This window comes from Somniosus microcephalus, chromosome 8, assembly GCF_052327205.1.
Source record: "Somniosus microcephalus isolate GS21.2 chromosome 8, FLI_Smic_1.0, whole genome shotgun sequence".
In the NCBI taxonomy this organism is placed as follows: domain Eukaryota; kingdom Metazoa; phylum Chordata; class Chondrichthyes; order Squaliformes; family Somniosidae; genus Somniosus; species Somniosus microcephalus.
In genome coordinates this window covers 41,466,287-41,478,570 of record NC_140994.1, presented here as the reverse complement: position 1 = coordinate 41,478,570, position 12,284 = coordinate 41,466,287, and the positions used below count along the sequence as shown (strand labels likewise).

Here is a 12,284-nt window from a genome sequence, read left to right as displayed (position 1 = left end):
TGGTGTGTCATTTCCATTTCTCTCATCAGCCATTCATGTGGCCTCAGAGTGAGATTATCCAATTAACGGTGAATTACCAGTAATTTTGTGCAGTAACTCATGGATCAATCTTAGCATTCTTGCAATCATCCGAGAGGAGATTGCGAATCTCGTCAATCTACATTGCGTCTACTCGGGCCCTGGAGCTGCTGGCCTATTGTGCCCTGCTGAGTTGATATTCCTTGAATTGTTTTACTTTTATTGATCCATGGCTCTGCATTATGCAAAGAATTTTCTGCTAATATTTAATTGCTTGTGCAGTCTTTACTTATTTATATTTATTTGCTTTGTATCATTATTTACAAATAGATAACTTGTGCTATCTGGTACAGTTAAAGTGCACTGTTAAATGTTCAATTGTTGGATCAAATGTGTTTTGTTTGAGTTAGTTTTTCTATGTTTAATTTAAAATAGCAGCGTGGCACATAAACAACTGTCAAAAAACCCTGAAATTCCAATATGGAGCTTTTCCATAAAACCTTCCAGTGTGTTCCATAGACTGACTAGGGGATGCTTTATCTTGCCATGAATGTTAAACCATTGGACACTAACGATAGAAAGAAAGAAATGGTTGTATTTATATAGCACTTCATCACATTGTCAAAATGCCTTAAAGTGCTTGGATTATCTTTTGACGTGCAGTGACTGTTATGTGGACTCACACAACAGCAAAGACCCCATAATCCACAAAGTTCCAATAAACAGCGGTGTATTTCAACAGGAATGCCCATGTCGGGAAGAATTTAAGGAAGTAAACAAAATTCCTGCAAAAACTGGAAACTCCTTTCTTTTAACAGTAGGAAAAAACTCTCTAGTTTTGGGCAGAGGTAGATGAATTTTTACAGAAGTAGAGAGGAGAAGATATAATTCACTCATGAATGGGGAGTAACTATGATATAAAAAAATAATATTTGAAGATATTCTTCGAGGAGGCATTTTTTTCTCACTCATTCACATTTCCATAAAAATGGCAACTCCCTTCACTCTTGGGGATACTGCCCCATTAATTGTTCACGCTCCAACTCAACTGACTTTCCACCCCCCCCCCCCCCCCCCCCCAACTATCCCCTGCTAACTCACGGCTCACTCATGCTACTTTGATATTACTGAATCAGTTCAATAATCAAGTTGATTCCCATTCCAAACTTGGCCTTCTTACACCAAGGGGTGTTGTGGTGGGGGGTGGGGGGATGGTGGAATTTGGCAATAATAGGCTGCCGCGTTTACAACAGAACAGTGCCTACACTTCAAAAGTACTTTAATTGCCTGTGAAGTGCTTTGGGATGTCCTGGGGTCGTAAAAGAAACTACATAAATGCACATTCTTTCTGTAATGGGAAAACTGTACACATACAGGATTTGTACATGGCAGCAATGGTGAAGGTGGGACGAGAGATCAGCTATTGGTGTGGTGATGATGCGGTCAGTGGGAGGTGGCACTGTCCATCGAAGGCATTCTGCAAGAACCCCTCGGGTGGCACTGATGCTGTGTCCTTTAGTCTACAGAGATGCTTCTTAAATGCAAATTCTTCTTTTATTTCTCACTTTCTAACAACACCGTTGCTATTAGAGGCAACCATTTCATGTAAAGGATGCAATTGGGCACGTCTCTCATTACTACTGTTTACGCTGGAAATTATAGCCCACTAACAAACTTGGGAAGGTAAGGCTTTGGAATATACAATTTACTAAGAATATGATTTTATTAGTTTGTTAATTACAGAGGAAAGCAGGCATTCTTCCATTTTAGTGAAAGAGTAATTTTATTTCCTAAGCCTTTAAACAATGCTTATAGAAAATTGAATGCGAGGAGGCTGCAACTTGCTCAAGGCAAATCTCCGAATCTCTAGGATCAATTTTTGTCCTAAAAACACCATGCAAAGAATTTTGACCCTATTCGTACATAGAGGACTCAATTATATGTTCTGCAACACAATAATATTAACCACACATCCAATTGTGCCTTGTGGTTTTTTTTTTCTCCCTACAGCTTAAGCTAAACTAAGATTAAAAATGTGAACTCCAAATGCCAAAACTTTGTGATGCATCAGGTGCAGTGTCTGCTGTGGTGCCCAGTGCAAACTGTCCCCGGCAGAAACAGCAGCAGCAACATCGTCGGGGCAGCGACTTCTGGTAATGCAGGAGCTGAGTCTGCTGCACCGATACCACCCCTGTGTGACATGGTCTGCCACTGCGTAATAATAACATGTTTATGTTTTAGAGCCATACTGGATGGCAGATCAGCAATTGAATATATTTTAAAAGCAGGCTGCAAAGTTACAAAATAAATGTCCTTTAAAAAAGAAAGAGACTACTTCAAGTTTCAAAATGCTGTGGATAAATAGAGGCTAGAAAGAAACTAAAATTGAAGAGGGCATATGGAACCTATAGATTCTGTGATTTAAAAGTAATAAAAGATATGAGAAAATAAGGAAAGAGTTAAGTATAAGGAAAGCAAGAAAGGGAAAGGGTTCTGTCTTTTGGATGAGACATTATATCGAGGCCCCATCTTCTCTATCAGGGGAGCATAAAAGACCAAATCAGTCTATTCAAGGCAGAGTTCTCCAAGTGTCCTGGCCAATATTTATCCCTCAACCAACATCACTAAAACAGATGATCTGGTCATTTATTTCATTGCTGTTTGTGGGACCATACTATGCTGCGCATTTCGCTACTTCATTGGCTGTAAAATGCTTTGGCACATCCTGAGGTCCTAAAAGGCGCTATGTAAATGCAAGTTTTTCTTTCTTTCTTTGAGATTTAACAAAGTTGTTAAATGCTACCAATTTTAAAAAGGGCTTCCTTCTAAGCCAGATTTTTGCTGCCGGGAAGTTTAAATTCTGTTTGGTATACCAACTATTCTGTGACTTGGTCCAAGTGACTAGGATCCACACAGCATGCAAAGGTACGTCCTATCCAGTCAGCTGGTGACAAAGTCTACTTCTTGAATTGAATCTGTATAAAACAAGTCTCCCTTGGGGATACCATTTCAGCTCAATTGCAGACATTTGGTTGGTCCTTACTTTCTAGGACAGCAATGGATATTTGGGAGCAGGGTATTGAAAATGGGTCATAGAATGTATTTTGTTTCACCAGTAGCCAGGTAGGGAACTGTCCGGCAATCAGCTTGTTCTACCAGAGCTATGGGCATTTATGATGTAATGTATTTATGATGTAATACATTTCATGGGCTAATATTCAAAGGGTAACCTCAAACTTAATTTGTAAAGCTGCATATGGATTCATCCTTTTTACCTTTTAAGGAGCATTGTATTATTTAGATATGTGATGAGAATATACTTTTCAGCATGCCAACCCTTTAATGCAGAACTTGAGATCAAATCATATTCTGTTTTGGGCATAATATGAGATTATCTGCACTGGAATGGGCTGGTTCAATGTAGAAGAGGAAAAATGAGTTGCCAACCTTTTGCTAGTTGATCTTTCACAGACTTCCCTTCGTTCGTTTCTAATTGATTTGAAGTGCAAAATATTATTTCTTCGCTGCTTGTTTATTCAACGAGCTGGTAAGTGGTCTGGGTATAATATTGAAAAGAAGGGGCATATCACATGATATTTGCTTGTCTTATCATATTTAAAATTCCTGAAAGATTATGTATGCCCCACTGATTTCCCTCCTGGATTATTGAGCTTAATCCATTGATTTATAGAGGGATAAATTGCGCCGAAGAATAGAATGTCTGTACTGAAAGTTAGGTAGTCCACTTCCTCCTTTTTGCGATGTAACACAAGCATCACTGTGAAAGGATTTGGGTCAGATATAGTACTGAGACACATCTGTACAGCAAACAGCTGAAACACTTTAGTTCATACCAAGGTGATGTTTTCTAAATCTGTCTCACTGCAGGAGTATGATTTAAAAATGGTTGCTGAGTCAGATATTTCAATTCAGTGGCAACATTCTGACTTAATACAAAATTTATTTGCAATTTGTAAAACAGTAAGCTGATTTAAAAGTTGCAAACTACTATGAAGCAGGACAAGCATTGCACTGTGTTTCAACACCGAGTTTGAAGCAAAGCATTCAATGGTTTGCTGGCCTTTTTGTTGCAAAGTAACCTCTCAGTTAGTTTGAATGCAAGTGCTTTCTTCAAAGTGTATATGTGAATCGGACATGTGGCAACTCTTAAGGTTTAGAAATAAAATGTTCCACGGCTGTTGATGTACAGTAACTAGTCTCGACTCCAAAACAATGTATTTTTGACAAACAGTATCAAAGACCAAGGCAATCTTTCAGTGCTGAAGTAACCCATAATCTTCAAATGCTCCACTGGAACTATAACTGTCCATGAATATTGTATTACTTATATTTATGAAGCTGTTTAATTTTTTTTGCCACAGAAATCAATATTTTAATGTCATTTTTAATTTGTTGGCATTAACTCCACTTTACTCTGAGTTACTTCTAGTACAGTGTGGTAAACCACTGTTTGTATTCCTGTTTGTCCTGTTTGTATTCCACTGTGTACATGCCTGGACATGCCTCGGCTGACTCCTCCCACAGGTCCTAGTATAAAGGTGACTGCTCCCCAGCCCTTGGTATCCTGGACCGGTCGACCACTCGAGGCAGACCTCCATTCTGTTGTTAATAAAAGCCTTTAGTTACCCTTCTAACTCTCAGTCTTTTATGAGTAATTGATAGCGCATCATACAGTTGGAAAGTTCACTCAAACCAGTTATGGATATACGTGCTGTGCTTTGAACTTCTGTTGCTGCATTTTTGGTTTGTTGTGACTTGTGCTTTTGCCATTTGTGGTGGTGGGGTGGGAGGGAAGGGGAAGTGACGAGAAAATGTGCATCCTTTTGATTATATTGCATTTTGTCTTTCTTGGACATTGCCATGGTTACACAATCAAATTTGAGCTAGGATTCATGTCAGCAAGGGATATGAAATCAGCTAATGATAAAGCTACAGTTTATAGAGATTTGTAAATACTGACTTAATAGATTCCTGTTGTTAAATAAAACTAGCATATCGCCTGTGGTATTGCCCATGGCTATTTTGGTGGCCTTGTGACCATCTAGATAATTATAGGACAATTAGAGATCTATCTCTCCCTCTTTTTTCCCCCCTTTCTTTCACTCACTCACTGGGCTGGATTTTATCAATGGGGGCGTGTTGGAGGCGGGACTCCCACTTGTCGGGTTTTAGTCCCACCTCTATCGACTTCTGGCCGACCCACGCTATTTTCCCTTGATTGACCTTGTTACGCCTCCCCAGCGGGCTAAGCAGGCCAATTAAGGGGAAGCCGGTTACAGAGAATGTCAGCGTTTGACAGATGAATTGTCATCTCTGTGAAGCTGTCAAACACTGACATTCTCTGTTGTTTGATGAGTCCTTGTATTCAAGACTCATCAAACCTCTTTTGTGAGCAGAAATTAGATGGATGTTGCATCGGAGAATGCAGTAGCCATCTGTCATCTCTGCCCGTGAGATGTGAGACTCTCCGCATCCCCAACTGTTGAAGCCTGCAGGAAGAAACAAAGGTAAGTAAACATTTTCTATCACTTTCCACTTACCTCTCCACACTTGCACCCATCACTTACCTCCACAGCGCACTTTTGCACCCCTCCGACCCCCACAGACCCACTGCTCGCCTCGGTGACCCTGGTGGGGTTTCCCGACTTCGGTGGAAAAATGGGGATAATTCTATTAACAGGCAGTTAAGAGGCTGTAATCCCCTTCCCGCCTCCAGGAGACGGGACCCGGTACGGATCGGGTACCCACCTCCTGGGAAGATGGCATGGAGGCGGATTGGGGGCGGGATGGGTACCTGCCCCCAGATTCTGCCATTTTCCCGGTAGTCCCGCCTCCAAACCCACCTCCCCAGGGCTGGCAAAATGCAGCCCACTGTCTCTCACACAAAGTTTACTTATAAATGCACCTCTTGTCTCTCTTTGAATGGAAAACACCTAGGCCTAGAAATTCATTACAGCCACTTTTGGGGCGGTAAAGTCGGGCGGCCGCTCAAGTTTGCGCCCAGCGCAAATTCGAGGCCACTTCTCCGATATTCATTAGCTTCGCCCTAAGAGTTTGCTCGAGCGCTAAAACTGGCGATGCACGCCTCTCTTTAGGCGCTAAGCCGGAGGCGCTGAGCGAGAGCGCCGAGGCCAGGCGCATCGCAGGTGCGGCCATTTCTTGATTGACAGCAGACACCCTGGCGCCGGCCAGCTCTTAAGGGGGAAGGGTCGACTTGGTCTGCTGCCACGCCCTGGATAGTGGAGCCCTGCAGCTAGGCCTGAACACTGCTGCTGGACCCAAATAGCGCCTGAAACCATGGAGAAGGCCCGTGAACGAGCGCAGCGCTTCTCAGAGCTTGATCTGAGGGTGCTGGTTGGTGCTGTGGAGAAGAGACACCATATTTTGTTTCCGGACAATGGCAGGAAGCCGCCGGCCCACGTCTACCGGAGAACCTGGAGGCATGTCGCCACCAAGGTGACATCCAACAGCGAGGTCCCCAGGAGCGGTGTCCAATGCCGCAAAAAGCTAAATGACCTCGCCAGGATTGTCAGGGTGAGTACCCTTTCCAGTGTCCTCCTCATCCTTGCATGTGCACCTCACATTATGGGCAAAGGGACCTGAAAGCCCTAATGGCAAGCCCTCATGCAGCAGCTATGGGACACTCATGAACATCAATTGCACATTGTGCACTTAACACACTGGCCAGGCTATTCGACCATGGGAGGCAGTGCACACAAGATCAGGGCTACACACTGGCCAGGCTATTCGACCATGGGAGGCAGTGCACACAAGATCAGGGCTACACACTGTACTTAGAGGCCGTCCTTTCTCTTGCAGGCCAAGCTGGCCAATAATAAGAGGAGCCGGAATGCGACCGGGGGAGGCGGACCCCAGATCCAGCCGCTCACCGAGCTGCAACATCGTGTGGAGCGCATCATGGGTGCCCGGGTGATTGGCCCCGTTGCATCTGGAGATGCCGACCCTGTTCTGGGCACCAATGGTAAGGACATCACCTTTTGGACCTCTCTCGTCCCACTTGCGCATCAGATCTACATCCTTTGCCACTGTCCGACCAATGTGCTGAATGCCACCACTCATGCATCCCTCGCTGACGCCCTCTCCTCACTCTAAAGCTACTCTTGTGCCTTCCTGGTTTCAGATGGTGAGGAGGAGGTCCCTGAACTTGCCAGTGACAGCCCCTCAGAAGAGGAGGAGGAGGAGGAGGAGCAAGAGGAAGGCGGCCCATCAGGGGAACCCTCAGCCACGGCAACCCATGCCAATGTAGGGGACACTTCTTCCCTGGAGGGGAGCGTGGGGGAAGTGTCGGAGGGGAGGGGAGCTCCTGGGACCAGCGGCCTGCAGAAACGCGGGAGGGGGGTGGAAGCTCAGCGGCCTTCTCCCCAGAGGGGGGAAGGGTCGGAGGGGAGTCCAATTGCTGGGCCCAGCGGCGTCCAGCAACGCAGGAAGGGTCGGCCAGCTCGGCGGCCTTCTCCCCAGAGGGAGAGTCCGGCCTCCAGTCCGGAGACGGCCAAAGCGGAGGAGATGCACCGCCTCGAGGACTTGTCCGCGGACTCGGAGCGCCGGCACACGGAGCTCATGGGGGTAGTGACACGGTTGCCTGAGGCCATCGAGTCCCTGTCTCGGAGTGTGACCAAGTTCGGGGCCTCACAGGCCACCAGTCGGGCGGAATTCGGGGCAGCTCAGGCAGCGAGTGGCCAGGTGATCAGTGGTGCCGTGCAGTCACTGGGTGCTCTGATGCGGTCACTGAACAGGTCAACACGGGCACTCACTGCTGCCACACTCGCTGTGTCAGCCAGGCATCGCCAGGGCACCCGGCGCGTTGCAGCAGCACAGCGGTCTGTCCCTCGGCAGATTGGTGCGCATGCTGCAGTGCTGGCCCGGCCGAGTGCCAGTGTCTCAGGCGACCAGCGAGCGCCTGCCATCCGCCAGCTTGCCCCCATTCCTCCAGCCACCACTGCCACTCCCCCAGTGGAGCTGCCAGGAGCTGCTGCAGCGACTGATGGTGGCCAGCCACAGCTGCAGCATTCACCAGCCGGCCCCTCGACGGCCAGACCTCGTCTAGGCCGACCCCCAAGGGCATCTGCCGTCACGACATGTGCCCCTCAGGAGCCTTCCCCCAGCCTTGCAGCAGCCAATGGCCTCACTTTGAGGAGGAGCAGCAGGGCGTGCAGGGGCCGCCAAAGTTTGCAGAAGGCATTGCCCTCGTGGGCCACTAAGTAGAGGGTGTGTCCAAATGTTGTGTTTTCTGGAATGTGTGTTTTGTGAAGGCCGAGGATGAAGGCCATTTTTGTTTACATCTTTTGTTAATGCTCCCCAGGTTGTGGGAGTGAGTCATGTGTGTGAGTGTTTTTTGGGGGTTTCGTCTGTTTTTGGTTTTCATGTGGGAAGGGCCCTGAGTTTGTACAATAAACCATTTTATTTATTCACATTGTCCACGTTTGATCTTTGAAGTGTTTGTTGCCTTAACCGGCTGACGGCTTGCGGAGCGGCTGCAATCATGTTCTTTCATTGGCACAAGCCATTCCCTGACAGGGGGCCTAGAAGTGACGGTCAATAAGCCGCCGACGGGCGGCCCTTGGACCTTCTGCCTCCCTCCTGGGCTGGTACTCCTCATCCTCCTCCTCCTCCTGCTCCTCCTCCTGAGGTGGTGGTCCAACGTGAGGTGGCAGTGCCTGAGTCCTGCGGATAGCCAGGTTGTGCAGCATGCAGCAAACGACGACGAATTGGGAGACTCACTCCTGCGAATACTGGAGGGCTCCCCCGGAGCGATCCAGACAGCGGAACCGTTGCTTGAGGACGCCGATTGTTTGTTCTATGATGTTCCTAGTCGCTTGATGGCTCTCGTTGTATGCCTCTTCGGCAGGGGTCGTGGGCGCGCGGAGCGGGGTCATGAGCCAGGTACACAAAGGATAGCCTTTGTCCCCGATAAGCCATCCTCTTGGGTGAGGCTGTGCCTGGAACATGTCAGCCACAGTTGTCTGTCGCAGGATAAAGGCATCGTGGCTGCTGCCTGGAAAGCAGGCATTGACAGCTAGGATGCGCTGCCTGTGGTCACACACCAGCTGTACGTTGAGGGAATGGTAGCCCTTCCGGTTGCAGTAATCCTCGGCATGCTCCAGAGGTGCCCGCAAAGCCACATGCGTGCAGTCAATGGCGCCCTGCACCATGGGGAAGCCCGCTATTCTTGCAAATCCCACTGCATGCTGCTGCTGCTTCTCCAGGGTCATGGGGAAGGAGATGAATTGATGTCTCCTTCTGAAAAGGGCATTGGTCACCTGGCGGATGCAGCAATGCACGGCGAACTGGGAGATGTTAGCGATGTCCCCAGCAGCGGATTGGAAGGGAGCCGGTGGCATAGAAGTTGAGAGCCACCGTCACCTTCACTGCCACCGACAGAGACGTCCTGCGCATCAGCTGTGGATGCAGATCTCTGTGCAGCAGCTGGCAGATGTCTGCAACCACCTCCCTTCTGAATCGCAGCCTCCTAACACACTGCGCGGCAGACATGGTCAGATAGGAGGACTGCTGGCGGTATACCCTGGGTGGGTAAGGCCTCACTTGGCGACGCCTGTTGCCCCCTCTGCGTCTAGCCAGGGCTGCCACTCTCTCACGGCGTCTGTAAGCCCTTCCGGCATAAGGCTGAAACTCAGCGTTGGCACCCAATGCAGCCCCCATTATATGCTGGCAAACACTGAGATCTCAATGAAGGCAAAGAGAATTGCTAAGCTCTGGCCTGAGCCAAAAATACCTGTCCTAGTGTTGGGCCAAAGCAGTAAGCTCTCCTCCTTGGTCGCTCTCCAAAAAACCGTTGCACAAGAGTGAATGCTGCAAAATGGCTGGCCTTTATAGTGCAGGGTAAGTGCCCTTTAATTTGCGCTCCCCGCGGCCCGCCTCGACTGTGTACCGTTCCACTTCACAGTCGTTAGGGCCGCCCGGCGCACAATGGGGCGGCGCGAGTGAAGTTCCGGTTCCGGGCGCATAAAGGGCGTTGCATGACGAAATGACGTCATGATCTGCGCGCGCAGCAGGGCGCGCGCTAAGACTTTGCGCCGGCGCTAAATGTCTACTGAAGTTGGGGCGAGGCGCAGATCGCGCTGCGCCCGGGCGCTAAGCGCCTAGCGCTCGAGATCTACTCCTCCTAAGGCGCTAACGGCTGGCGCGCCCAACTGAATTTCTAGGCCCTATTGTCGAATGAAAATTTAAATGTAACACATGCGGGAGACAGTGGAACATCAAGAGGCAGAGCATTTGGAACCAACAGAGAAACTCTGCAAGAATACAGCAGAACTGAACCACAATGTCTGCACTTTCTTAATTGACTTTTCCGTAAACAAAGCCAGTGTTCTGATCGCCATCCTGAATAGCAATTAACTTCTGAATGAACTCAAGCCAGTGTCTGCTTAACTTCAATTTGACAATTAGATACACACCTATACTTTAGCAACACAATAATACATTGTGTGTTACATGGTATAATGCTCCTACCCTTATAAAACAACACATCCACTGACTTACCCAGAACAGTGGCACAGGAGATTAGCGCCTGTAATATTATGAAAACTTTATATATGAGTGCACTTCCTGTCTCATAATTTTAGATCAAAAGCAAAATACTGCTGATGCTGGAAATCTGAAATAAAAACAGAAAATGCTGGAAATACTCAGCAGGGAAGGCAGTGTCTGTGGCGAGAGAAACAGTTAACACTTCAGGTTGACTTTTCATTAGAACTGGTAAAGGTTAGAGATGTAACCGGTTTTAAGCAAGTACAGAGGCAGGGACTTCCCTGTTATTAAACCTCCATGCATCCTCTGAATTGCTGTGAGCAGCAGCATGGGACATTTTGCTAGTAATATAAATTCAGTACAGCTCGCAAGCGCATCAATCACATTTTAAGTGTCAAACTTCAAAATAAAATATAAGGTAACATAGGCAATGTACAGAGAAGTTCTTCAAATAGAAAATACCAGCGGTACCAAATTATTGCAGCTTCTTAATTGATCTTGGCAATCACATTTTTTAATAAGAGACAGTCACCTCACATGTCCAGAATCACACTTCTGTGTCACAATTATAAGCAAATTATTTTAGGTAAATTTCTTCCAGTTGATTGGCTTGAATGTAAATTCCAACAAATATTTTTCTATTAAAAAAAAAGAAAACTGGTATTTGGAATGTAGAGAAACTCCCCCACTAACAAAAAATGCCTCAGCACAGAGTCCGAATGCCTGTAGTTTATGACCTTAGTAATCACACGACTCCACAGAATAATACACTGGTATAACATTTCTGTCCTAACAACATAACCATTGCTGTGAGCAACGCTATTAGATGGATATATGTAACAAAGTTATCGGCATTTTCTAATAACTGAAGGAAATAACGTCAAAATGCTGAGTGTCATTTTGTATTTATCGCATGTTCTCTCTCTCTGTAGGTATGTTTACAGGCAGACTGACTACCTCCACCAACTCGCATCGGAAAAGTGTCTTCATGGCTTAAGAGCAAGATTGTGTCAAGCCACTTATCAACTGAGGTTGACTTTTTTTTCAATGCTGGGGTGACAAAAGAAATGAGTCCAGGACATCAACTGAAGATGTAGTTATTTAATACACAATTGCTGTGTACTTTTGCTTTACTATTACAAGGTACATGACCGAGTAAAATGCATTCAGGGACTGATCGTACAGAAAATAAATTTGCTTCGTTTACTTTCAACAAAGACTTTCAAAAACCGCCTCGACTATTTTATGAAGCTGAGCAGCAGCCAATGAATTTACTTGCAACACTGGAGGTCAAAGCAGAGCGCAGGTTTGGGTGGAGTGGACATATTTTTGCTTGGAAAGCAAAACTGGGCACCCTGTTTTTGGGAGTAATAATACTATGCCTAGTAATGGCATCTTATATTTTAACTAGAGACCAACAGAGATTACTGCTGACTCCATCCCCATTCCAGTACAGTACAACCACAAATAATGAAGAATTTCCAGAGTTGGACTCTGCAGAAATTGAGGGCGACACTGATGGGCTTTCGTCGCCACTTAATTGGTTAGAAAGAACCAATTATTTAACATCTGAACTTATTATTGAAACTAGTGATTCCAAACTTCAGCTCATGCCAAGAAGACTGCCACAGTGGGATGATCTTGTAAAACAAGAGGCACATGTGAGTTGGAATTCTATAATGTATCTGCTATGTTTTCCATGAAGTCTTCAGCACAAATTACTTGAGTATTTTTGCAAC

The 12,284-nt window shown here is 46.6% G+C and overlaps 1 protein-coding gene across 2 annotated transcripts in view; it reads left to right on the top strand.

Moving 5' to 3' along the window:
• LOC147113479 (carbohydrate sulfotransferase 15-like) overlaps positions 1 to 12,284 on the top strand; it is a 74,311-nt gene that overhangs the window by 29,972 nt on the left and 32,055 nt on the right. For both annotated transcript variants that reach the window (XR_015079217.1, XM_085994620.1), the window contains exon 2: positions 11,478 to 12,206. Coding sequence is in view for 1 of the 2 variants with exons in the window: in XM_085994620.1 (XP_085850746.1) it covers positions 11,706 to 12,206 (501 nt within the window). In the remaining variant the exon portion in view is untranslated. The remainder of the gene's footprint in view (positions 1 to 11,477; positions 12,207 to 12,284) is intronic.